General features: G+C 37.8%; 1 protein-coding gene across 1 annotated transcript in view; it reads left to right on the top strand.

Annotated features, from left to right (window-relative positions):
- The first annotated feature begins 1,489 nt into the window (after nt 1-1,489).
- RAB3GAP1 (RAB3 GTPase activating protein catalytic subunit 1) overlaps nt 1,490-24,966 on the top strand; it is a 119,220-nt gene continuing 95,743 nt past the window's right edge. Inside the window, exons 1-3 of the mRNA XM_024764103.1 lie at nt 1,490-1,515; nt 1,618-1,673; nt 6,549-6,624. Coding sequence (XP_024619871.1) covers nt 1,498-1,515; nt 1,618-1,673; nt 6,549-6,624 — 150 coding nt within the window. The 5' untranslated portion in view covers nt 1,490-1,497. The remainder of the gene's footprint in view (nt 1,516-1,617; nt 1,674-6,548; nt 6,625-24,966) is intronic.

Genomic DNA, 24,966 nt, shown 5'->3' with positions numbered 1-24,966 from the left:
AAATGAATGAAGTGGAAGTTCAGACCTCTTGGGAAAGATTGCTGCAGTAGTAACTCCCAACTCCCACTAGTGTAGTGAACAGAAACTAGAAAGAATATTAAGAGACAGGGATTCAAGTCTTGGCACTGGCAATAATTATCAAATTCTTCTGACCTAAGTTAACTCATCTGCATCATCTACATCACTAAATTTTTGATATCTTACTCTTAAGATTAAAAATTTTAATTGCTAAAGCTGTATTTCTGAGTCCTCTACCCACGATTCCCTTCTTGTGAGTTGCAGAAAATCAATAAATGAGATTTAATTTTTAAAAAACTTTATTTTTTAAATTTATTTTTTGCTGCATTGGGTCTTCGTTGCCATGCACGGGCTTTCCCTAGTTGTGGCAAGCGGGGGATACTCTTTGTTGAGGTGCATGAGCTTCTCATTGGGGTGCCTTCTCTTCTTGAAGTGCATGGGCTCTAGGACTGTGGGCTTCAGTAGTTGTGGCACATGGGCTCAGTACTTGTGGCTTGTGGGCTCTAGAGTGCAGGCTCAGTAGTTGTGGCGCATGGGCTTAGTTGCTCCATGGCACGTGGGATCTTCCTGGACCAGGGATCAAACCCGTGTCCCCTGCGTTGGCAGGCGGATTCTTAACCACCGCACCACCAGGGAAGCCCTTTAAAAAACTTTTAAAAAGCTTTTAATTACGAAAAATTTCAGGCCTAACAGAAGTAGGGAATAGTATAAATACCCAGGTAACCATCAGTGGCTTAAACAATAATCCACTCATGGCTAATCTTGTTTTATTTCTAGCTCTATCCACTCCTCCCTCCCCTTATTTTGAAACAAATCCTGGACATGGTATGATTTCCTCTGTAAATATTTCAGAATGTATGAGATATAATTACTAACTGCTAGCTGGCACTCCTTCTGTTCCTCAATGACTTAAAAAGTGTTGTGTTCATTGCACAGCATGTTGCTCTTCTCAGAAACCAGATAAATAGCATAATGATTTTATTTGATGACTTACCCAAACTAAACTCTCTGAGGGGTAGGGGTAAGGGAGGGTGGATATTATGGCATCTAGCTCAGTGCCTTGCAATCAATCAGCAGAGGTGGAAAGAAAAACAGAAACACAAGCGATGTGTTTTAGGTTTTTTAATACACTGGTATACCCACATGAGTCTAGGGCCTTGTCTTACCTCTTTGCTTCTGTTCCCTTCCTGAATTCATTGCTCTACAGGAAAATTTTAAGTTGTATTAAATCAGCCAAAGAACGGGGACTTGAGGGCAGAGTAAATTCTTCCTCTTCAGGAACAAAAAACATTAAAAAAGAAAAATCAAATGATTTCAGCCTGAGATTTTTCCTAGCGGGACTCCGAGGGCGGGGCTGCTTGGAGGCCCCGCCCTTCCCCTCCCCGCCTCCGCCAGCTCTCGGCTCTCCTCCCCGCGGCTCCCCCCGCCCTCCTGCTCTTCTTCCCGGCAGCCCTAGCGCCCGCCTCGGCGCTCTTCAAGATGGCGGCCGACAGTGAGGTGAGGTGTTTATTCCCTCCGTATCCCTATCTCTGTATAAGTTTGCTCCTCCGTGTCAGCGCCTCGGAGCTCAATCTCTTTCTTTCCTTTCAATTCCCGCAGCCCGAGTCCGAGGTATTTGAGATCACGGACTTCACCACTGCCTCGGAATGGGAAAGGTGAGTGAGTCGTTATCATTGGTTGCCAGCACTTTGGGACCCAGCGTCTCCCCCCGCTACTCCCCCAGCATAGACTCCCCCAACCCAGACGCCACTTATGCGGGAAAAGTAAGACCCGTGGGTGTCTGGGTCTCCGCCTCCTCCCTGCTGTGGTCGGCCGCAAGCCTCTTCTGCGTCTCGCGTCTGACCAGCCCCGGCCCGCCCACATCAGCCAAACCCCGGAGGAGTTTAGTTTTCTCCGCTCTCCGGCCACTCTCCTTAGACCTTTGGTTCTCTCGTTGCTGCCCGCCCGCAGAAACAGTTCCCAGGCTACCGCTTCCGTTCCTGCGTTCCTTTCCGTGTACGTCATTTTGTTATAGTGAGCAATAAACTTCGCAGGTGCTTTTTTCATTCTTTCTTTTTTTCTTGCCGTGTACGTCCTTTTCAGGAGGAGGCCTTTCTTCAGAGTCCTGGTGGTTGTCCGTCTGCCACTCCCACCAGCCTCATCTTGTCTTTTAGAATAACCTTTTGAAATAGTCCGCGTCTGGCTCGGGAACGCTTTGATTCAAGTTGTTCCATTTCAGTGGGTAATGTGCCCAGGCTTCCGGTGCCATCACACTCCCAGTTGAAACAGCTACGTGAAACTGTAGGATCGCTGGAATTAGTTGAAGGCCAAGTTTGGGGAGGAGTGATAGCTTGGATCCAGGTGTTATCAGTTTGATGTCCCAGAGGCCCTTCAGGTTTTCTGAGTGTTGAGGTCAGTAGTGAGCTTGTTGGAACATTTTATAATCTTTCTGGTTGGGAGAGGAAATCCATCTGGATGTGAATGTCATGTCATTAAACGGCATAGAAGAGATCCTTGCTGGGATACTTGTTTGACCTGTGGTCCCTTCCCCCGCCCCCCCCAAAAAGTCCGTAAGACACAAGCACAGTGGCAAGGCTTTATTGAGCAGGTACTGTGTGTTCAGAACTATACTAACAGAGAAGAACAAAGCCAAAACAAAACTCTTGAGCCATGTGTTAAAAAAACAAAACAGCAAATAGTTAAATTACTTTAAGGATGCTATTGCTGTGGATTATAATTGTTGGAGGTATTTTCATAGAAGAGAGGAAATGTGCTGGGCCTGGAAAGTGGAAAGTAATTGGTTAAATACGAGAAGGTCCTGATGTGAACAGAGACAGGTGAAAACCTTTGGGATTTAATGAAATGTCTTTACTGGAGTGAAGGCTGTTTGTTGAAGGGAAGTAAACAAGATTATTAAGGAGGATAGGACCAGGTTATAGATAGCTTCCAAAGCTAAGTAAAGGAATCTAAATTTGGTGCTTTAAGACCAGTGATTCTCAAACTTCAGTGTGCGTCAGAATCATAGTTGATGATTCTGTATGCCTGAGATTCAAAAATTTGCATTTCTAACAAGCTCCCAGGTGATGCTGCTGCTACTGCTGATCAGGAGACCACACTTTAGAACATTAAAGAGCAGTAGTGAGGGACCCTTGATTTTAAAGTGGCAAAGTGATACGAGAGTGGTTTGAGGAGATGAGGTAAAATGAAGTTACTTTGATTAGGTTGTTGATTTGGAGACTGGAGAGAGAGGCTAGGAGGGAAGATTGTTAGACATTTCAAAGAAATCGATGATAGGCTTGATGAAATGTACAAGTAGAAAAAAAAAATCAAACATGGAAATGCAGTTTCTTGCCTGAGAGAATGAAGATACGAAAGTGGCAAAGTGAGAAGAATCCAGTTTTAGACCTGTTGAATTTGAAATAATAATGTCTTAAAGGTAGTTAGAAAATGTAATTTGAATCTTGGAGAGTGGGATGAGGAAATAAGGGTATTTAATAGAAAAATGATCACTTTCCACTAGCTAAATATTTAAAGTATCCTGAAGTGGACTGTTAGATCCTTTAGCTTCTTATTTGGAAGTAATTGTTAACACAGCTTTGAAAACTACCACAAAGTAGGAACTTTGAGTTTTGACTTTTAAACTCTTGTTTCTAGAGTAAAACCAGTGTTTTACAGTTCGTGGGAAAATGTTAAGACTTTGGAGTCTTTTAAACCTTGAGTTTAAAGTTTGAATGAAATTTCTTGTCAGTATGTTATGAGCCATATGGACAGTTTATTGAGAGAAGCCAATAACTCTTTTTATCCCTTGTCAGTTGAAAAAATACTGAGTACCCATGTGTCAAGCACAGTGCAGAGCATTAGGGATGTGGTGGTCAGTGAAAGCATATGGTTCCTGCTCTTGCTGAACGTACAGACTAATGGAATAGATAGACATGAATCAAACAATCGTACAAGAGCCTGTAATTAAAATTGAAATACTGAGAAGAGAAAGAAACCTGGTCTTTTAAGAGCATATAACAAAAAAACCTAATACAGAATGAGAAGTAAGAGGAAGTGACTCTTCAGGTGAGATCTGGAGAGCTTTCAGGGATAAAGTTATTACATTTTTCTAATCAAATATTAATACAGGAGAGAGTCCAATTTTGGTTTGTTTTAGTACTGATAGGATTCATACAATGAATATTTTAAGGTGTTCCTTCTTTTATCATGAAAGCTGTATTACTTTAAATTTTTATTATAATACATCATTATAAAATAAGAAAGAAAAATCACCTGTGATCCTACCAGCAGGAGATAGCTACGGTTAATATTTTGAGAAAATTCCTTGTAATCTGTGTGTTGTAAACTTTTTGTGTTAAACTGTATTAATATTTCTAAAATCATTTAAAAATTTTTATTTATTTATTTATTTTTAGCAGGAGATAGCTACGGTTAATATTTTGAGAAAATTCCTTGTAATCTGTGTGTTGTAAACTTTTTGTGTTAAACTGTATTAATATTTCTAAAATCATTTTAAAAATTTTATTTATTTATTTATTTTTGGCTGCGTTGGGTCTTCATTGCTATGCGTGGGCTTTCTCTAGTTGTGGCGAGCAGGGGCTACTCTTTGTCGTGATATGCGGGCTTCTCTGTGCGGTGGCTTCTTTTGTTGTGGGCAACGGATTCCAGGCATGCAGACTTCAGTAGTTGTGGCACGTGGGCCTAGTAGTTGTGGCACACGGGCTTAGTTGCTCTGCAGCATGTGGGATCTTCCTGGACCAGGGCTCGAACCTTTGTCTCCTACATTGGCAGGCAGATTCTTAACCACTGCGCCACTGGGGAAGTCCCAATATTTATTTCTATAGCTTCCATTTTGTCATCTAACATATGGACATTTTCTTATTTCCTCAATGGGCTTCAAAACATGATTTTTAATGGGTGCATATTAGTGCTTTGAATGGATGTACCATTAATTTACAGCTGGTTGCTGCAGTTGGACTTTAAGGCAGTTTCTAGTTTTTTACCTTTATAAATGTAATGTGTATTTCACATACAGATTTTTGCTCACGTATGCCTACATTTAAATTTTTTAGTTCTTTTTTTGCAAACGTGTTTACTTATTTCTAGAGCACGCTTCATAAAAACTGATAATTGCCATTTTAACCCCCTCAAAATATTGTATTAATTAATATCTTTTTTTAAATTTTAAAGAGGAGGTAATTAGAAGGTTCAGTTGAATCATAAAAACTCCCATTACTACCGTTACACCAAGAATGTAAATAAATAATATATAATGTCACTGACAGGAAAAACCTGTTACTTTTGAATATATTTTGACTAGAATTAACTAATACTCTAGCAATACTGTGTAAGTGTTTTAGGAGAGCCGTGTTGCTGTTAGATTGCATCATGCATATACAGTGTAAGAAGGCAGCTTATTAGAGTAATAACAGGTCTTCTGACAGTGTCCTTTAATATGTATTGAATGCTGCTACTGAGATGTGACGGTGTTCATTTGCTGAAATTGAGCATGTTGCTGGTCAGCGTTCATTCTCTTTAATAGGTCTGCTTGATCATTAGAATTAAAGATCAGACAGTGAATAGTTTAAAAATCTGTTGATTATTCCTTAAAGCTGACAAATCTACTTTCAGTTTCTTGCCAGCTGTCCCTTAAAACTTGTTTTGTTTTAATGGCAAAGTTCCCAAATAATATTTTTTGGGGGAGGAGCAGGCAAATCAGGGAATTCATAAGTATCTTTAAAGGAAAAGTTAATTTAAATAGATCAGTTATTTGGAGGGTAGTGAAGAAATCATTGGCTTCATAATTATCTTTACTAGTATCATTTTAGTCTGTCAGTTTTCCTGTCTCAAATTTATTATATTCATTTCAATATGGAGGGATTTACTCTTATATTTTATAGAAGGCAGAACAGGCTTTGTTGATTGGCAGTAGACTTAAAAAAAATCAATCTAAGAAATCTAAACAATCTTGCATTGTTTTGATTCTTTTTTTAACAGAAACTTTAAATCCACGTATTATCAAGGGAATTTATTATTTTTTAAAATTTATTTATTTTTGGTGGCGTTGGGTGTTTGTTGCTGCACACGGGCTTTCTCTAGTTGCAGAGAGCGGGGGCTACTCTTCCTTGCAGTGCGCAGGCTTCTCAGTGTGGTGGCTTCTCTTGTCGCAGAGCACGGGCTCTAGGTGCACGGGCTTCAGTAGTTGTGGCACGTGGGCTGTAGAGTGCAGACTCAGTAGTTGTGGCACATGGGCTTAGTTACTCCGCGGCATGTGGGATCTTACTGGAAAAGGGATCGAACCCGTGACCCCTGCATTGGCTGGCAGATTCTTAACCACTGGGCCGCCAGGGAAGTCCCTCAATCTAAGAATTCTTGGGCTAAAGATTATTTTCATTTTTATTTCACATCCATAAATTAGGCTAACAATACTAAACTTACTGAGCCTTCTTTGTTGAACGTGTTAAAATATTAAAAAAAAACTTTTAAAGGAATTATATAACAATAGGAAAAAATGTGGTTACATATTTAGAAAGTTTTTTCCTCTTTCCTAGGTTTATTTCCAAAATTGAAGAAGTCTTGAATGACTGGAAACTGATTGGAAACTCTTTGGGAAAGCCACTTGAAAAGGTCAGATCTATTTGCTGGTGTCTCTAAATGAGTATTTGCTTTAAAACTTCTATTTTTAAGTCTTTTGCTGCATTTGGTACATTTAAAGTAAATGCTTTTAAAGTTATATATAATCTATGAACATAAAATGACATCTGGAAGAACTTGGATTGGAATCTATGGCGAACAATATTTGTAAGATACTTGTGACCTGTTTTTTAAATAATAAAATTTTGTATGTGTAATGTCATTCTTTGTGAGTGATTTTATTTCTGTTTCTCCTGATGTTTACTTCTCTCTTGCTTTCTCCCTTAGAATGTTCAAAAATAGTTTTTCAGATTTTTTTGGTCAGAGAAAAATTGCAACTACCAACTTCTTGGGTAGTATTTTGTGTAACTAATGAGGAAAAATCTTGGTTTCAAAAACTAACTTGATTTCATTAGTAGTTATTTTACTCAGTTTTTGGTTTTTATGATACCACTAATAATGTTTGTCCTTCCCCTCTTCTTTTTTTAACTTTATGGATGTTTTGAGGATATTTGAGAATGAAAAAAAAATTCAAAATTGAGGTGAAACTAATCCTAATTTAAGATATTGATAGTTTTGCTCATAAACATGCTCCAAATGTTTACTGAAACACTCTGAGAACAAACCTAGATTTCCTGTATTTCACTGAAGGGAACTAACAATTTGATTTTAGGCTTATATAGATGCTCTCTTTGTTAGGTAAATGCTTTTCAAGTAAATTTGATCATTGTTTTTGTTAAAAATCTATTCTTAAAAAAAAAAAGAAAAATCTATTCTTAACTGCATTTTATCCCTATGTAAGGAACTCTCAATTCTCAATATTTGCTAGGGTTTTTCAGCTTTAATTGTGATGTTAGCAGAATTTGAGACTCTCAAAATATTATGATTTTTTTCTTTATCCACATGAATAAGAGCAGAAAAAGAAATCACATCATTTAATATAGTGTAATATATATACATTAAATCAACTGTGTTTAAATATTTTATGATTGTATTTTTGGATAGAGGAAATGTGAAGTTCTGAAACAGATATTCTATTCCACTTGAAACAAAGACATAGCAGTTGATATAAATGCCAATAAAAGGCAAAACAAGCTGGATATAACTGGAGTGGGAAGTGATTTGTACTATCAAAAAGAGAGCTAAACTGTGTATTTGTGAGCTCTGATATTATATTCCTTAATGCTTTGATTTACACATATTCACTGGGTATCCTTTATGTGCCATATCTGAAGAAGTAGTGAATAGGATAAGATCTTTGTTTGCCATTGAACATGAATTTTCATGAGAGAGAGGTAATTAATAAGTAAATAAGATTAAAATTCTAGATGCTAAATTCAACTTTGGGATTTAAGTTGGGTAATGTATTCAAAGTAGGTAGCATATTGCTATCAGGTAGTAGGGACAAAAGGAGTGTTTTCTCCCTACAGGTAATAGTAAATAAATCAAATATGGAAAATATGAACACATTTCAAGGTGAGCTGTAACTATGATGAATAAGATTAAAGAAAGTGTAAAGGAGTATATATATGCTGTATATATTCAGCATAAAAAAGAAAATTTAGAGCATGCCTTAGTAAGAGATTGTAGTTTATGTCATGGACAGTGATTACCAATTCTCTTCCTCCACTGAGGGAGAATTAAGAGAAATTATTATTTTTTTTGCGGTACGCGGGCCTCTCACTGTTGTGGCCTCTCCCGTTGCAGAGCACAGGCTCCGGACACGCAGGCTCAGCGGCCATGGCTCACAGGCCCAGCCGCTCCGCGGCATGTGGGATCTTCCCGGACTGGGGCATGAACCCGTGTCCCCTGCATTGGCAGGCGGACTCTCAACCGCTGCGCCACCAGGGAAGCCCAAGAGAAATTATTTTTTAAATACCTGTAATTATGGAAAATTTCAAAAATAGTATAGGGAACCCCCATGTGTGTGTCACTCAGGTTCAACAGTTCTTCTATTATTTCAATATTACCACTATCTACTCACCACCCCTACTAGATTTTTTTAAAATAGTTTTTTTAAATAAAGTTACATAATGCACAAAACTGCTTATTTTGTTAAATGTTTCTATCATGTAAGATTCCTCACTCAAGATATTGGACATTTCTGTCATCCCAGAAATGTCCATAGTGAACCTTTCCACTTGATTCCCATGTTCCTCACTCGTGTCTTCTCCCTGCAACACCCCCCCCCCGCCCTTCCAAGGCATCTGCTGTTCTTTTCATTTAAACCATAGATTACTTTTGCCTGCTCTGCGATTGGATATACATGCTATCATACAGTACATACTCTTTATGCTGGCTTGTTTTACATAATATTTGAGATTATTCTAGGTTGTTGCAGGTATCAGTATTTTTATTGCTGAGTAGTAGTCTGTTGTATGAATATACCAGTGTGTCACTTGTTGACAGACATATTCGCTATTATGAATAAAGCAGAACATTCTTACATGAGGCCTTTTGTAGAGGTATGTTTTTATTTCTCTTGGGTAAATACCTAGGAGTAGAATTACTGGTCCCCCCCCCCGCCCTTCCAAGGCATCTGCTGTTCTTTTCATTTAAACCATAGATTACTTTTGCCTGCTCTGCGATTGGATATACATGCTATCATACAGTACATACTCTTTATGCTGGCTTGTTTTACATAATATTTGAGATTATTCTAGGTTGTTGCAGGTATCAGTATTTTTATTGCTGAGTAGTAGTCTGTTGTATGAATATACCACAGTGTGTCACTTGTTGACAGACATACTCGCTATTATGAATAAAGCAGAACATTCTTACATGAGGCCTTTTGTAGAGGTATGTTTTTATTTCTCTTGGGTAAATACCTAGGAGTAGAATTACTGGGTCATAGGCTAAGTGTATGCTTAACTTTATTAGAAATTGCTAGATCTTTTGTAACATTTTACCTACCCACTAGCAATATGTGAGAGTTTGGGTCATTTCATATTTTCACCAACAGTTGTTTGTTTTCAGACTTGTAAATTTTAGTCCTCCTAATGGGTATGTAGTTTGTGGAATTAATTTCTCTTTCTGGTTTTACTTTTGTATTTCTGTGATGAATATTGGTATTGACTACTTTTTTCGTGTGCTTGTTAGCCATTTGTGTGTTGTCTTTTGTGAAATGTCTGTTGAAGTTTTTTGTCCATATTTTAAATTGGATTGAGTTTTTATTGAGTTGTAGAGATCTTTTAGTTCTATTATATATTTTGCTTTTAAGTCTTTTCACAGATAGTACTTTTGCTAGGTTGTGAAGATACGTTGTCTTCTAGAATTTATCATTTTAGCTTTTATTTAGGTATATGACCCATCATGAACTAATGACATGTATGGTGTGAGGTGGGAATCACAGTTCAGTCTTTTACTTATGGCTATCTTGTTCTAGAACCTTTTGTTGAAAACAATTTTTTCTCCATTGAATTGCTTTGTTGCCTTTGTCAGACAGTTGACCTAGGGGGGTCATCTTCTGGAATCTGTATTCTGTTTCATTAATCTGTTTGAAAATCCTGATGTCAATACCACATTGTCTTGACTACTGTGGTTTAGGGTTTCCCAGTTTTGGCACTATTGAAATTTTGGGCCAGGTTGTTGTGGGGCTGTCTCACGTATTAGAATTTTAGTAGTATCCCTGTCCTCTACCTGTTAGATCCCAGTAGCATCCTACCCATGGTGAAAACCAAAAATGTATCTAGACATTGCCAAATGTCCCCTGAGGTGCAAAATTGCCTCCAACTGAGAACCACTGAATAGCTTTAGAGTAAGTCCCAAATTTAGTCAATGTAAATTCTCTAGCTTTTGTTGTTTTCCCAAATCGTTTTGTCTATTCTAGGACCTTTGTTTTCATTATTAATTTCAGAATGAGCTTGTCAGTTTATATAAAAAGGATTATAATTATGCTGGGACTATGATTGGGATTGTGTTGAATTTATAGATTACTTTGAGAAGTAACATTTTGACAATCTTGAAGCTTGACATCTCTTCACTTATTAAGTCATCTTTATCGCAGCAACGTTTTATAGTTTTTGATGAGGTCTTGCATTTTTTTGTTAAATTTATTACTAAATATTTTATGTTATATGATGCAGTTGTAAATGGAATTGTTTTTAAATTTTCTTTTTCGTTTGTTTGTTGCTAGTGCATAGACATACAATGAATTTTGTATATTGATTTGGTATCTTGAGACCTGGTTAAATGTAAAGATTCATAATCTTTTTGTTAATTCTTTTGCATCTTCTACATGCATAGTCATTTTGTTTGCAAATAGGGACAGTTTTACTTCTTTTTCAATTTTTGTACCTTGCATTTCTTATTTTTAATTGCACCAACTGGGACCTTTAATAAAATTGTTGAGAGTAGACATCCTTGCCTCCTTCCCAATTTTAGGGGGGAAATGTCCAGCATTTCAATACTCAGAATTGTAGATTTTTCATATAACACAGGGGAAATTCTGTTCTTATTTAGCTGAGAGGTTTTTTTGAAATCATGGGTATAATTTATTCAAATCTTACTCTGTACCTATTGAAACAATCACATTCGCGGGCCTCTCACTGTTGTGGCCTCTCCCCGTTGCGGAGCGCAGGCTCAGCGGCCATGGCTCACAGGCCCAGCCGCTCCGCGGCATTTGCGATCTTCCCGGACCAGGGCACAAACCCGTGTCCCCTGCATCGGCAGGCAGACTCTCAGCCATTGCGCCACCAGGGAAGCCCCTGGTTTTTCTTTTTTATTCCCTGAATATGGTTAAGTATGTTGATTAATTTTTTTTTTATTGTGGTAAAATATATACAGATGGTCTCCACCTTATGGTGGTCTGACTTAGGATTTTTCGATGGGTATGGTACAAAAGTGATACACTTAGTGGAAATTGTACTTTGAATTTTGATCTTTGCCCAGGCTAGCCTGTGTGGTACAGTACTCTCTTGTGATGCTGGGCAGCAAGCTGCAGCTCCCAGTAAACCATTCAATCACGAGGGTAAGCAGCTGATACACTTAAAACCGTTCTGCACCCGTGTAACCATTCTGTTTTTCACTTTGAGTACTCAGTAAATTACATGAGGTAGTCAACATTTCATTACAAAATAGGCTTTGTGTTAGATGATTTTGTCTAACTAGGCTAATGTTAAGTGTTCTGAGCATGTTTAAGGTAGGCTAGGCTAAGCTATAATATATGATAGATTAGGTGTATTATGTTGACTTAACGATATTTCTAACCTGTTATGAGTTTATTGGGCCATAATAACACCATCATAAATCAAGGACGATTTGTACTTATGGTTTACCACTTTAACCATTTTTAAGTGTAAAATTCAGTGGCGTTACATTGTTGAAGTTTTCATCAACCCAAACTGAAACTCCCCTCCCCACCAACCCGAAGCCCCTGGTAACCACTGTTCTACTTCTGTTTCCATGAATTCACTAATTTACGTCCTTCATATAGGTGGGATCATACAGTATTTGTCCTTTTGTATCTGGTTTGTTTCACCTAGCATACTTAATGTCTTCAAGTTTCATCCATGTGGTAGAATGTGTCAGAATTTCATTCCTTTTTAAGTTGGAATAATATTCCATTGGATGTATATGTACCACATTTTGCTTATCCATTCATCTATCAATGGACACTTGGGTTATTTCCACTTTCTGGCTTTTGTGAATAATGCTGCTGTGAGCATGAGTGTGTAAATATCTGTTTGAGTCCCGTTCAGTTCTTTTAGATATGTACCCAGGAGTGGAATATTTGCATCATATGCTAATTCTATTTTTAATTTTTTTAAGAATTGCCATACTGTTAACTAGCTAAAAATACTGTTTTTCTTTATCTAAAAGTATCTTTATTTTACTTGATTTTTGAAGAGTAGTTTTGCTGAAGAATTCTGGCTGAAAAGTTTCCCCTCCAGTTCTTTAAAGATACAGTTCCATTGTCTTCTGTTCTCTATAATTTCTGCTGAGAAGTTAGATGGCATTTATATTTTTGTTCTAGCTAAGTGTTTTTTTCCTCAGGCTACGTTCAAGATTTTTTTTCTGTATCTTTTTAAGCTGTCTTAACTATGAATGTGCATAGGTTTATTTTGTTTATATTTTTCCTGTTTAGTTTTATTAATACTGAATAGGTAAATTTTTTGTTTTTCACCAAACTGGGGAAGTTTTGGCCATTATTTTAAAAATAGATTTCTGGCCTATTCTTTTTTTCTGTGATTTAAGTTATATTTGACTTCTTGATACTGTTCCACAGGTCTCTGAGGCTCTGCTCTCCTCAGTCTTTTTTCTCTCAGATAATTTCTCAGGATTTATCTTCTGTTGTCTCCAGTTTGCTGTTAAACCCACTTAATGTATCTTACAATTTAATTATTGTAGTTTTTAGTATAGAATTTGTATTTGGTTCCTTTTATAATTTCCAATTATCTGTGATTGCTTATCTCTAAAGTTGTTTGAAAATATTTTCCTTTAGTCCTCCAATTGCAACATCTACATCTTGAGGTTGGATTTTGTTTACTGTATTCCCTTGCGTATACGTCACATTTTCTTGGTTTATTTGTTTTGTGTTTTTTCTGTGTGTATACTGGATAGTAATTTCTTAATTTTACGCTTGTATTTTGAATGAAATTTAGGGACTAGATTCTGTTGTGTTCTCTGAAGAGTATTTTTTTGTTCTAGTAAGCAGTTTGCTTAATTGGATTAAAATTCCATTCTCTTTTCAGTGGTGACAACAGCTGAAATCTTTTCTTTTAAGTTCCTTCTTTGTCACTGTACCCTGGAGTCTCTACAGCACATGCATGGTTTAGCAGTTAACCAAGATTTGGGGCAGAGTTTATATGCAAATTTTGGGGCTTACCCCCTAGTTGTGCACAGATTAGACTGCCATTAGGTCAGAAATTCTCATGGTGTGGTCTGAGGACCTCTTTTGGACCCTGAGAGCCTTTCAAGGTTGACAAGGTCTTGCCTTTTCCAACTATATTGTGTATGTGATGCCTTTGTTTCTTTATATGCTTCAGGAAGAACAATGGATTACAAAGAGTGAATGAAGGTGCAGATATGAGAATCCAGTTGTCTTTTAAAAACTATATAATAAAGAGATTTACAAAATGTAAAACTCTACCGCCCTTCTTGTTAATATTTTTTTGTCCTGGAAAATATTAAAATTTTATTTTAATAGGTAATAAGTTCATTGTCATTTTAAATGAATTTTTTTTTTTTGTGGTACTCGGGCCTCTCACTGTTGTGGCCTCTCCCGTTGCAGAGCACAGGCTCCGGACGCACGGGCTCAGCGGCTGTGGCTCACGGGCCCAGCTGCTCCGCGGCATGTGGGATCTTCCCGGACCAGGGCACGAACCCGTGTCCCCTGCATCAGCAGGCGAACTCTCAACCACTGCGCCACCACGGAAGCCCTAAGTGAATTTAAAAATTAAATTTTTTTTCCTTTTTAATTTCTTACATGGGGTACTCAGTACTTCTAAGAAAGTAAAGGAATCCTGAGGCAGAAAAATTTGAGACTGCTGTCTTAGACGAGAAGTTACAAAATGCAGATCTCATTGGATGCAGTTTCATTTTTTCATGGATAAACTGTCAAGTTTCTGTCTCCATTTGGTCACTCTCCAGAGCCTTGAAAACATGTTTTTTTTTAAAAACAGATTTTATAATTTTTATCTAAAGGAGGGTTAATCTGTCCAACCAGGCAAGGAGGGACTTCCCTGGTGGCGCAGTGGTTAAGAATCCGCCTGCCAGTGCAGGGGACACGGGTTTGATCCCTGGTCCGGGAAGATCCCACATGCCATGGAGCACCTAAGCCCGTGCACCACAACTACTGAGCCTGCGCTCTAGAGCCCATGCACTGCAACTACTGAGCCCATGTGCCGCAACTACCGAAGCCCATGTGCACTAGGGCCCATGTGCCGCAACTACTGAGCCCATGCACCGCAACTACTGAAGCCCATGTGCTCTAGGGCCCGCTTGCTGCAACAACTGAGCCTGTATGCTGCAACTCCTGAAACCTGTGTACCTAGAGCCTGTGCTCTGCAACGAGAGAAGCCACCGTAACAAGAAGCCCGCGCACCGCCATGAAGAGTAGCCCCCGCTTGCTGCAACTAGAGAACGCCCACGTGCATCAATGAAGACCCATCACAACCAAAGATTAAAAAAAAAACAAAAGAGGAGGAAGTGGCAGTTATTGACTATTAGCTATGGTACTGTGCAACATAATTGTGACTCCGCCTGTTAATCCTTAGACAAATTTTGGTGATGAACTATTACTGTATTTTATGGACAAGAAATGAGGCGTGGGTGCTTGTAGTAATTTCCCCAAAGTCATGTTGTCAGAAGTTGGTTTAAGCAGGATAGTAGGTCACGCTTGCCTTCAAAGACCCACATTTCTATTTTACTCTGCTCTTTTTGGCTTCAGAGATTTAAGAAAATGTAAAATTACATAAGGAAGTATTAGAATAGGTTTCTAAGGCAGATTTTGGAATTTTAGTTTCTTGGGCTTAATAAAATAGATAAAAATCTTGGTGGTATGAATATGATCCTGCTTGAAGACAAGGAAATTAAAGAAATGACCTTTTAAATTCTTTTTAGTCTTGTAATTTCGTGATTCTATGTATCTAGCAAAAATTTGAAGTACTTTTCATGAGATGTTAAGTTTAGGTATGGCATGATCTGAGAATAGAACTGTTTATGCTTGAAAAAAACTTTTTTTTTTTTTTTTTTTTTTTTTTTTTTTTTACTTATTTTGGCTGCACTGGGATCTTCATTGCGGCACGTGGGATCTTTAGTTTGCGGCATGCGGGCTTCTTAATTGCAGCATGAGAACTGTTAGTTGCGGCATGCATGCGGGATCTAGTTCCCGACCAGGGATCCAACCTGGGCCCTCTGCATCGGGAGTGAGGCATCTCGCCCACTGGAGCACCAGGGAAGTCCCAGTCAGTGACTGACTCTTATCTCACTGAAAGATAAGAAGAAAGATGGAAGAAAGATTATTATGGAAGAAAAATTCTTTCTTATGGAAGAAAGATTATTAACTTTAGAATATTAATAAAAGAAGAATGACTTTAATAGTATTGAAATGTGTTGAGATTTTTCATACCCACCCAGTAGACTGGAATGACATTTATTTCAGTACTTAAATTTCATAAGGCAAATGTAAAATAAATTTTAATTATAGTTTTGCTCTTGTTGAGAAACTTCCCAAACTACAGTGTAACAATAGGTCAAACTTGTGACTGATACCACCATTATAAACAATTTATATTTCTTTACTTGCCTTCTCTCCAAACACCGAAGTGTCACATGGATCATTAGAACGGGGGGAGTGGAGATTTTTTAAACGCTAAAGTTTTGGGAGACTAGACAGTTGAGGATTAGTCAGTGATGAGAATATGGTGTTTCTGAAATGAAGTAAATCAAAATGAAAGCAACATTGAGTTGCCTATAACATTTTTAGGAATAGGATTTAAATTAATGTTTATACTCTTTTTCCTTTAAATAGTAATCATAATGTCTGTAGCTTTTCTGGATATTATACAGAAGGAAAAATATTTTATATTTCCTCTTCTTTCAAATTGGAAGTTTTTGGAGTTCTTAGCTGTTACTGTGTTAAAAATTTTATTGTAATAAGTGGCAGATGATATCTTTAAGAGACAGCATAGCATAGCGATGAAGAGTACGGGCCCTAGGGAATTCCCTGGCAGTACAATGGTTAGGACTTCACGCTTCCACTGCAGGGGGCACGGGTTCGATCCCTTGTCAAGGAACTAGGATCCTGCCTGCAGAGCAGTGCAGCCAAAAAATACATAAATAAATGAAGTGGTCCAAAAAAAAAAAAGAGTATGGGCCCTACAATCATATGGCTTTGGCAGGCGGACTCTCAACCACTGCGCCACAAGGGAAGCCCCTTCTTAACTTATTTTTATTGAGGTATACTTGATGTATAATATTATATACATTACAGGGGTAGAGCAGTGATTCACAGTTTTTAAGGGTTATGCTCCATTTATAGTTATTATAAAATATTGGTTATACTCCCTGTGCTGTACAATGTATCCTTGTAGCTTATTTATTTTATACATAATAGTTTGTACCTCTTGATTTCCTCCCCCTTCCCTCTCTCCACTGGTAGCCACTAGTTCTTTATATCTCTGATTTTATTTCTGTTTTGTTAAATCCATTTGTTTGTTTTATTCTTTAGACTCCACATATAAGTGATTACAGTATTTGCCTTTCTCTGACTTACTTCCCTAAGCATAAGACCCTCCAGGTCTATCCATGTTGTTGCAAATTGCAAAATTTCATTCTTGTTTTATGGCTGAGTAATATTCCATTGTGTGTGTGTGTATATACGTATCTATATCACATCTTTTTTTCCTTTTTGCTATTTAAAATTTTTTATGCCATTTTTAAAGATTATTTCCCATTTACAGTTATTACAAAATATTGGCTATGTTCTCTGTGTTGTACAATACATCCTTGAGCCTGTCTTACAGACATAGCTGTTACCTCCCACTCCACCCCTATAGTGCCACCCCTCCCACCCCATAACCACTAGTTTGTTCTCTGGATCTGTGAGTCTGCTTCGTTTTTGTTATATTCACTAGTTGGCTGTAGTTTTTAGATTCTACATGTAAATGATATCATACAGTATTTGCTTTTCCCTGACTTGTTTCACTTAGCGTAATGCCCTCCAAGTCCATCCATATTGCTGCAAATTGCAAAATTTTGTTCTTTTTTATGGCTGAGTAATAGTCCATGTATATATAGATAGATAGATAGATAGATAACATATCTTTATCCATTCATCAGTTGATGGACACTTAGGTTGCTTCTATGTCTTGGCAATTGTAAATAATGCTGCTATGAACATTGGGGTCCATGTATAGTTTCGAATTAGGGTTTTTGTTTTTTTCAGATATATACCCAGGAATGGAATTGCTGCGTCATATGGTAGTTCTGTTTTTAGTTTTTTGAGGAAACCTCTGTACTGTTTTCCACAGTGGCTGCACCAACTTACATTCCCAATAACAGTGTATGAGGGATTCCTTTTCTCCACATGCTCACCAACATTTGTTATTTGTGGTCTTTTTTTTCTTTTTTCTTTTTTGCGGTACTCGGGCCTCTCACTGTTGTGGCCTCTCCTGCCGCGGAGCACAGGCTCCGGATGCGCAGGCTCAGCGGCCATGGCTCACGGGCCCAGCCGCTCCGCGGCATGTGGGATTTTCCTGGACCAGGGCACGAACCCGCGTCCCCTGCATCGGCAGGCGGACTCTCAAGCACCTCGCCACCAGGGAAGCCCTATTTGTGGTATTTTTGATGATAGCCATTCTGAAAGGTGTAAGGTGATATCTCATTGTGGTTTTAATTTGCATTTCTCTGATGATTAACAATGTTTTCATGTGCCTGTTGGCCATCTGTATATCTTCTTCGGAAAAATGTCTATTCAGGTCTTCTGCCAATTTTTTCATTCATATTGAGTTGTTTTTTTGATATTGAGTTGTGTGAGCCATTTGTATGTTTTGGAAATTAACTTTTTACCAGTCATACCATTTGAAAATATTTTCTCCCATTCAGTAGGTAGTCTCTTTGTTTTGTTGGTGGTTTCCTTTGCTGTGCAAAAGCTTTTAAGTCTAATTGGGTACCATTTGTTTATTTTGGCTTTTATTTCCTTTGCTTTAGGAGAAAGATTCAAAAAAAAAAATTGCTACAGCTTATGCCAGAGTGTTCTTCTGCCTATGTTTTCTTCTAGGAGTTTTATGGTTTCTGGTCTTACGTTTAGGTCTTTAATCCATTTTAAGTTTATTTTTGTATATGGTGTTAGAGAATGTTCTAATTTCATTCTTTTACACGTAGCTTTCCCAGAACCACTTATCGAAGGCTGTCTTTTCTTCAATGTATATTCTTGCCTCCTTTGTCATAGATTAATTGACTCTAAGTGTGCGGGTTTATTTCTGGGCTCTCCATTCTGTTACACTGATTTATGTGTGTTTTTGTGCCAGTATCTTACTGTTTTTTGTTTGTTTGGCCATGCTGCACGACTTGCGGGATCTTAGTTCCCTGACCAGGGATTGAACCTGGGCACTTGGCAGTGAAAGCGTGGAGCCCTGACCACTGGACCTCCAGGGAATTCCCCATGCTGTTTTGATTACTGTAGCTTTGTAGTATAGTCTGAAGTCAGGGAGCATGATTCCTGCAACTCTGTTCTTCTTTCTTAGGATTGTTTTCACTATTTGGGGTCTTTTGAGTTTCCCAAGAAACTTTAAAATTATTGGCTCTAGTTTGGAATTCCCTGGTGATCCAGTGGTTAGGACTCTGCTTTCACTATGGGGGGCAAGGGTTCAGTCCCTGGTTGGGGAACTAAGATCCTGCATGCTGTATGGCACAGCCAAAAAAATAAAAATAAAAATTCTAGTTCTGTGAAAAATGCCTTTGGTACTTTGATAGCGATTGCACTGAATCTGAATCTGTAGATTGTCTTGAGTAGTATGGTCATTTTAACAATGTTAATTCTTCCAATCCATGAACACGATATATCTCTCCATCTGTTTGTGTCATCTTTAATTTCTTTCATCAGGGTCTTACAGTTTTCTGAGTGTGGGTCTTTTATTTCCTTAGATAAGTTTATTCTTAAGTATTTTGTTCTTTTTGATGTGATGGTAAATAGGATTGTTTCCTTAATTTCTTTTACTGATAGTTCGTTGTTTGTGTATAGAAATGCAACAGATTTCTGTATACTGATTTTGTATCCTGCAACTTTACTGCATTCATTAATGAGTTCTAGTAGTTTTCTGGTGATAGATTTCTAAATTAAAATTTTTTTATTGAGTATAGTTGATGTACAATGTTGTGGTAATCTCTGCTGTACAGCAGAGTGACTCACTTACACACATACAGACATTCCTTTTTTCATATTCTTTTCCATTATGGTTTATCACAGGATATCGAATATAGTTTCCTGTGCTATACAGTAGGACCTTGTTGTTTATCCTTCCTATGTATAATAGTTTACATCTGCTAATCCCACACTCCCAGTCCTTCCCTCTCAGGAATTCTAGTTTTAGTCCTTATTTCCTTTGTGGCATTGGGCCATCTCAATTAGTTTTTGCTGCTGCTGAGGTTGCCTCTCTTAAAAGTATTCACCAGAAGCTTTAAAATGATATTTGCTTAAGTAGAATAGAATATAAACTAATAGAATTACTTAACACTTACTTGCTATAAAAAGTATCATTTGCTTCCTTAGAGCTCCTAGAAGTTAAAAACTTAGCACCTAGCTGGGAAAAAATAAAACTACGTAATGTATTTTGGCTGAAAAGGTTCAGGTAAAGGTTCAGGTTTCATCAGAGATAGATGAGACATCTCTTCAGACATTTTTAGTTCTATTATTTCATAGTTTTTATCTTCTTTGTATATTTTAAAAGATTTTTGGGGGGCTTCCCAGGTGGCACAGTGGTTAGTAATCCACTTCTCGTTGTGGTGGCTTAGCATGTGGTGGCTCTGTGCGTGTGGGCTTCAGTAGTTGTGGCACGTGGGCTCAGTAGTTGTGGCTTGAGGGCTCTAGAGTGCAGGTTCAGTAGTTGCTCCATGGCATGTAGGATCTTCCTGGATCAGGGCTCGAACCCACATCCCCTGCATTGGCAGGCGGATTCTTAATCACTGCGCCACCTGGGAAGTCCCTGGCATATTTTAAAGTAAGTTAGTATTTAGTTGAATTTGTCTGCATTTAATTTTGTAGGTCCACATTTTCTTTATATTTTGATTTTATTTTTTATTTTTTTCCTCCTTTGACTTAGTAATTTTTCTCCTTTTTTCTTTGATTTTGATTTAGTAATTTGATTTTTTCCTCCTAATGAATTTTATATATACTGCAATTGGCAAGTCTAATGGGTGAGTCATTTTCTAAAAATTTGGTTGTAAATATGGCTGTTGAGAATTTTGACTGTATTTTTCTATAGTGAGGAGGAAATGTTTAAATTATATTTTCAGGGTAGTGCCCAAAATATTAAAATTCTCTCCCTATTACTGGAGCCATGTAGTCTCTTCAGCTACTTCCTTTTGTTCATTTATTGTTTTATTCACTTTTCATTGATTCATTTATAGAGTTCCTACTATGGATCAGGAATTGTTATTCTGCTTCCTATTGATTAAAACAACCTCTCGGCTTCCCTGGTGGCGCAGTGGTTGAGAGTCCGCCTGCTGATGCAGGGGACACGGGTTCGTGCCCCGGTCCGGGAAGATCCCACAGGCCGCAGAATGGCTAGGCCCGTGAGCCATGGCCTCTGAGCCTGCGCGTCTGGAGCCTGTGCTCCGTAATGGGAGAGGCCACGATAGTGAGAGGCCCGCGTACCGCAAAAAAAACCCCCACAACAACCTCTCTACCCTCCCTCACCTCCAGATTGTTAAATACTTTAACTCTTTACTCCATAGTCATTTTATCTATTCCTCAGCTATCAGTATAGTCAACCCTCCGTATCTGTGGGTTCCATATCTGCAGATTCAACTGAGGATCAAAAATATTGTAAAAAAAAAAGTTCCAGAAAGTTCCAAAAAGCAAAACTTGAATTTGTGGCACTGGCAACTATTTACATAGTATTTACAGCTATTTATATAGCATCTACATTGTATTAGTTATTATAAGTAATCTAGAGGTGATTTAAAGTACACAAGAGGATGTGCATAGTTTCTGTGCAAATATTACACTATTTTATGTAAGGGACTTGAGTATCTGATGATTTTGGTCTCCTAGGGGGCTGTGGGAGAGACGTCCTTAGACCATTTCTCTGCGGACACCAATGGAGGGCTGTATTCTTTCTGTTCCTCCCTCCATAAAGTGTACAACTAATGACTTGTAGGTGTTCAAGCAGTTAATCCCAAATTAGATCTCTGAACTCAGTTGCTTAAGGAAGTTATGGTTGGGACTTCCCTGGCAGTCCAGTGGTTAGGATTCCACGCTTGCAATGCAGGGGGCATGGGTTCGATCCCTGGTCAGGGAACAAGGATCCTACATGCCATGTGGTGCAGCCAAAAATAAATAAATAAATAAAAATAAAAAATTTAGGAAAAAAAGAAAATTATGGTGGAAGTTAGGTTTTACCATTTTAGTAGAATTAGAGTTAAGCCAGTTTAAAGGATGAAGTTCTTTGTGGACAGAGGGAGTCTTAACCCAGTGTCTTAGGTCCCTTTAATGGGAGTTCTTAACCCAGAGTCTTAGGTCTCTTTAAATTGTGTACATGCTTAATTTTTTATACATGCTTAATTTTTAATGTGAATATGCATGATTTTCCTGGCAGATGGTCCAGAGCTTTCATTGGATACTTAAAGGAACCTGTGACTCAAAAAAGATTAAATAAAAGCTACTATTTTAAATTTTGTTTCGTATGCATTTACTATTTAAAAAATTAATGTATTTTGTTTTGGTTGAGTACATATCCAAAGGCTTACTTGATCATGAAGTTTTTTTTTTTAATTAAATTTTGGCTGCGTTCTTTGTTGCTGCGCAAAGACTGTCTCTAGTTGCAGTGAGCGGGGGCTACTTGTTGCAGTGCGTGGACTTCTCGTTGCCATGGCTTCTCTTGTTGAGGAGCACGGGTTCTAGGCGTGTGGGCTTCAGTAGTTGTGGCACGTGGGCTCAATAGTTGTGGCTCGTGGGCTCTAGAGTGCAGGCTCAGTAGTTGTGATGCATGGGCTTGGTTGCTCTGCAGCATGTGGGATCTTCCCGGACCAGGGCTCGAACCCGTGTCCCCTGCATTGGCAGGCGGATTCTTAACCACTGTGCCACCAGGGAAGTCCGATCATGAAGTTCTGTACCCCACACACAGGTCTAATAATTTTTAAGTCAGTGAAATTTGTCCTTAATATACCTCTACCTCCCTAGTCTTTTACTCAGTCTCTGGTATCCTGGCCTCAAGTTTTGACGGTCCGCCCTACCCTTAAAATGTTGAATGCTCCAAAATTACCTACTTCTTTGCTTTGTTTCCTGTTTCTATCCCCATCTCCAAAATATAATGCTAATCTTACTTGGGTCAGTAGAGTGTAGTTTTTTATTAATTTATTTAAAAAGATTTGAATGGGTGATAATCACTTGATCTTACAAGAAGTATTTTGGTTTCGTATGTTACTAAAATGCTAAAGGAAAATAAAAATGAAATTGAAATTGTTACTCTTCCAGGGAGAGTTCCTTATCCTATCAATGACTAAAGTAATTCACAGGAACTGCTTTTGGGCTCCTAGCCTGAATTCCTTTCCACCATATAATGCTCAAGTTTTTAATGTTTTTAAGAGGACACCAGTGGAATTTCAGAAAAATGTAAGAAAAGTAAATAAACAGCTTTAGATTGTATGGAGAAATATTTGGGGGCAAGATATCTGTCATATGGCCTAGAAGGTTGTCTTCTGAAGTCAGTTTCCTGAAATTGTCTTTCCTGTCCTTTCCATTCTGTAGTTTTGAGGTCAGAATATTTTTATTAAAATTTAAAATACCCTGTAATTACAAAAATAATATAACCAAATCAAATAATGTTTGTATTTCAAAAGTGACAGTTTCCTCCTCATCACTTCCCTTCCGCCCATCTCCTTTTCAGAGCTAACAGTGTTTAACTGTTCGATATTCTACCCCGTGTGTGTGTGTCATACCTTTAAAAAAAAAATCTGTTTTGTGCTACAGCTGCCTTTTTAAAAAAACTTTATATTTTGTTGGCTTTTTTCCAAGATAAGACACAGTCATTTATCTCATTATTTTAATGCTTGCATTGTAGTGTACTGTATAACTGTACCATAATGTCTTTGTTTATATTCCTATTGAAAGGATATTTAATTTTCATTTTTTGCAGTTGTAGCACTGGGGTAGTAAGCATTTTTGTACATACATTTCCAGACTTGAATGAATATTTCTATAACATTTCTGAAAGTAGGATTACTAAGTCAAAGGGAATGTGTCTTTTATTTTTGATAAATACAGCTTTGTTTCCCACCAAGATGATTGAATGTACTTCTGCTCTCCTCATGCATGGCACATGAATGCACACATTTCCTCAGTCCTCCAACACGATTTTCATTATATTTTTGTCAATATAAAACTATCTAATTTTTATTTTCCTGAGCACTGTTGAAAATGAGTGTTCCTTCGTGTTTATTAAACATTAGAATTTCCCTTTCGATTGCTCATTGCTCATTATATACATTGACCAATTTTCTACTGTCTTATTGAGTTATAGAAGGGCTTTGTTAATAACTGTGTTTCAGATCTTTTGCCTAGCCTGTCATTTTTCTTTTAATTTGAATGTGTCTTTTGCATTACAAAAATTATAAATTTTTCATTTTAGTAAAGAATATAAGAAAACTTGTAAAAAAATTACCAATTTAACCATTGTTAAGTGTACACTTCAGGCATTAATTAAGTGCATTCACACTGTTCTGCAATGATTACCACCATCCATATCGAGAACTTTTTCATCATCCTGAACTGAAACTACACTCATTAAACACTAACAATATCATATGAGAGGAATCATCCAATATTTATGTCTGGCTTGTTTCTCTTAGCATAGTGTCTTCAAAGTTTACCCATATTGTAGTGTGTATCAGTTTCATTCCTTTTTAAGGCTGAAATAAAATTCCATTGTATGTATATGCTACACTTTGTTAATCCATTCATTTATTTGTCATTAGACACAGGTTGGTTGTACAAATACCAGTTTGAGTCCCTGCTTTTAAGTCTTTTGGGTATATACCCAAAAATGGAATTGCTATATCATTGGTAGTTCTATTTTTTTGAAGAACCACCATATTGTTTTCCACAGCAGCTGCATCATTTTACATTTCCACTGAATGCACAAGGGTTCCAGTTTCTCCCCATCCACACCAACACTTGTGTTTTTTGTGGCCATCTTAATGGGTGTAAAGTGGTTTTGATCTCATTGTGGCTTTGTTTTGCATTTCCCTAATGATTAGTGATGTTGAGCATCTTTTCTTGTGCTTATTGGCCATTTTGTATATCTGCTATGGAGATGATTTTGCTCATTTTTGTTTAACATCTTTAATGGAGTATAATTGCTTACCAATGGTGTGTTAATTTCTGCTTTATAACAAAGTGTATCAGCTATACATATATCCCCATATCTCCTTCCTCTTGCGTCTCCCTCCCACTCTCCCTATCCCACCCCTCTAGGTGGTCACAAAGCACCAAGCTGATCTCCCTGTGCTATGTGGCAGCTTCCAACGAGCTATCTGTTTCACATTTGGTCCATGCCACTGTCTCACTTCGTCCCAGCATACCCTTCCCCCTCCCCGTGTCCTCAGGTCCATTCTGTACATCTGTGTCTTTATTCCTGTCCTGGCCTGAGGTTCTTCAGAATCTTTTTTTTTTTT

The sequence above is a fragment of the Neophocaena asiaeorientalis genome, unplaced genomic scaffold (genome assembly GCF_003031525.2).
Source record: "Neophocaena asiaeorientalis asiaeorientalis breed wild unplaced genomic scaffold, Neophocaena_asiaeorientalis_V1.1 scaffold102, whole genome shotgun sequence".
NCBI classification, from domain to species: domain Eukaryota; kingdom Metazoa; phylum Chordata; class Mammalia; order Artiodactyla; family Phocoenidae; genus Neophocaena; species Neophocaena asiaeorientalis.
This window is presented reverse-complemented; position numbering and strand designations above follow the sequence as displayed.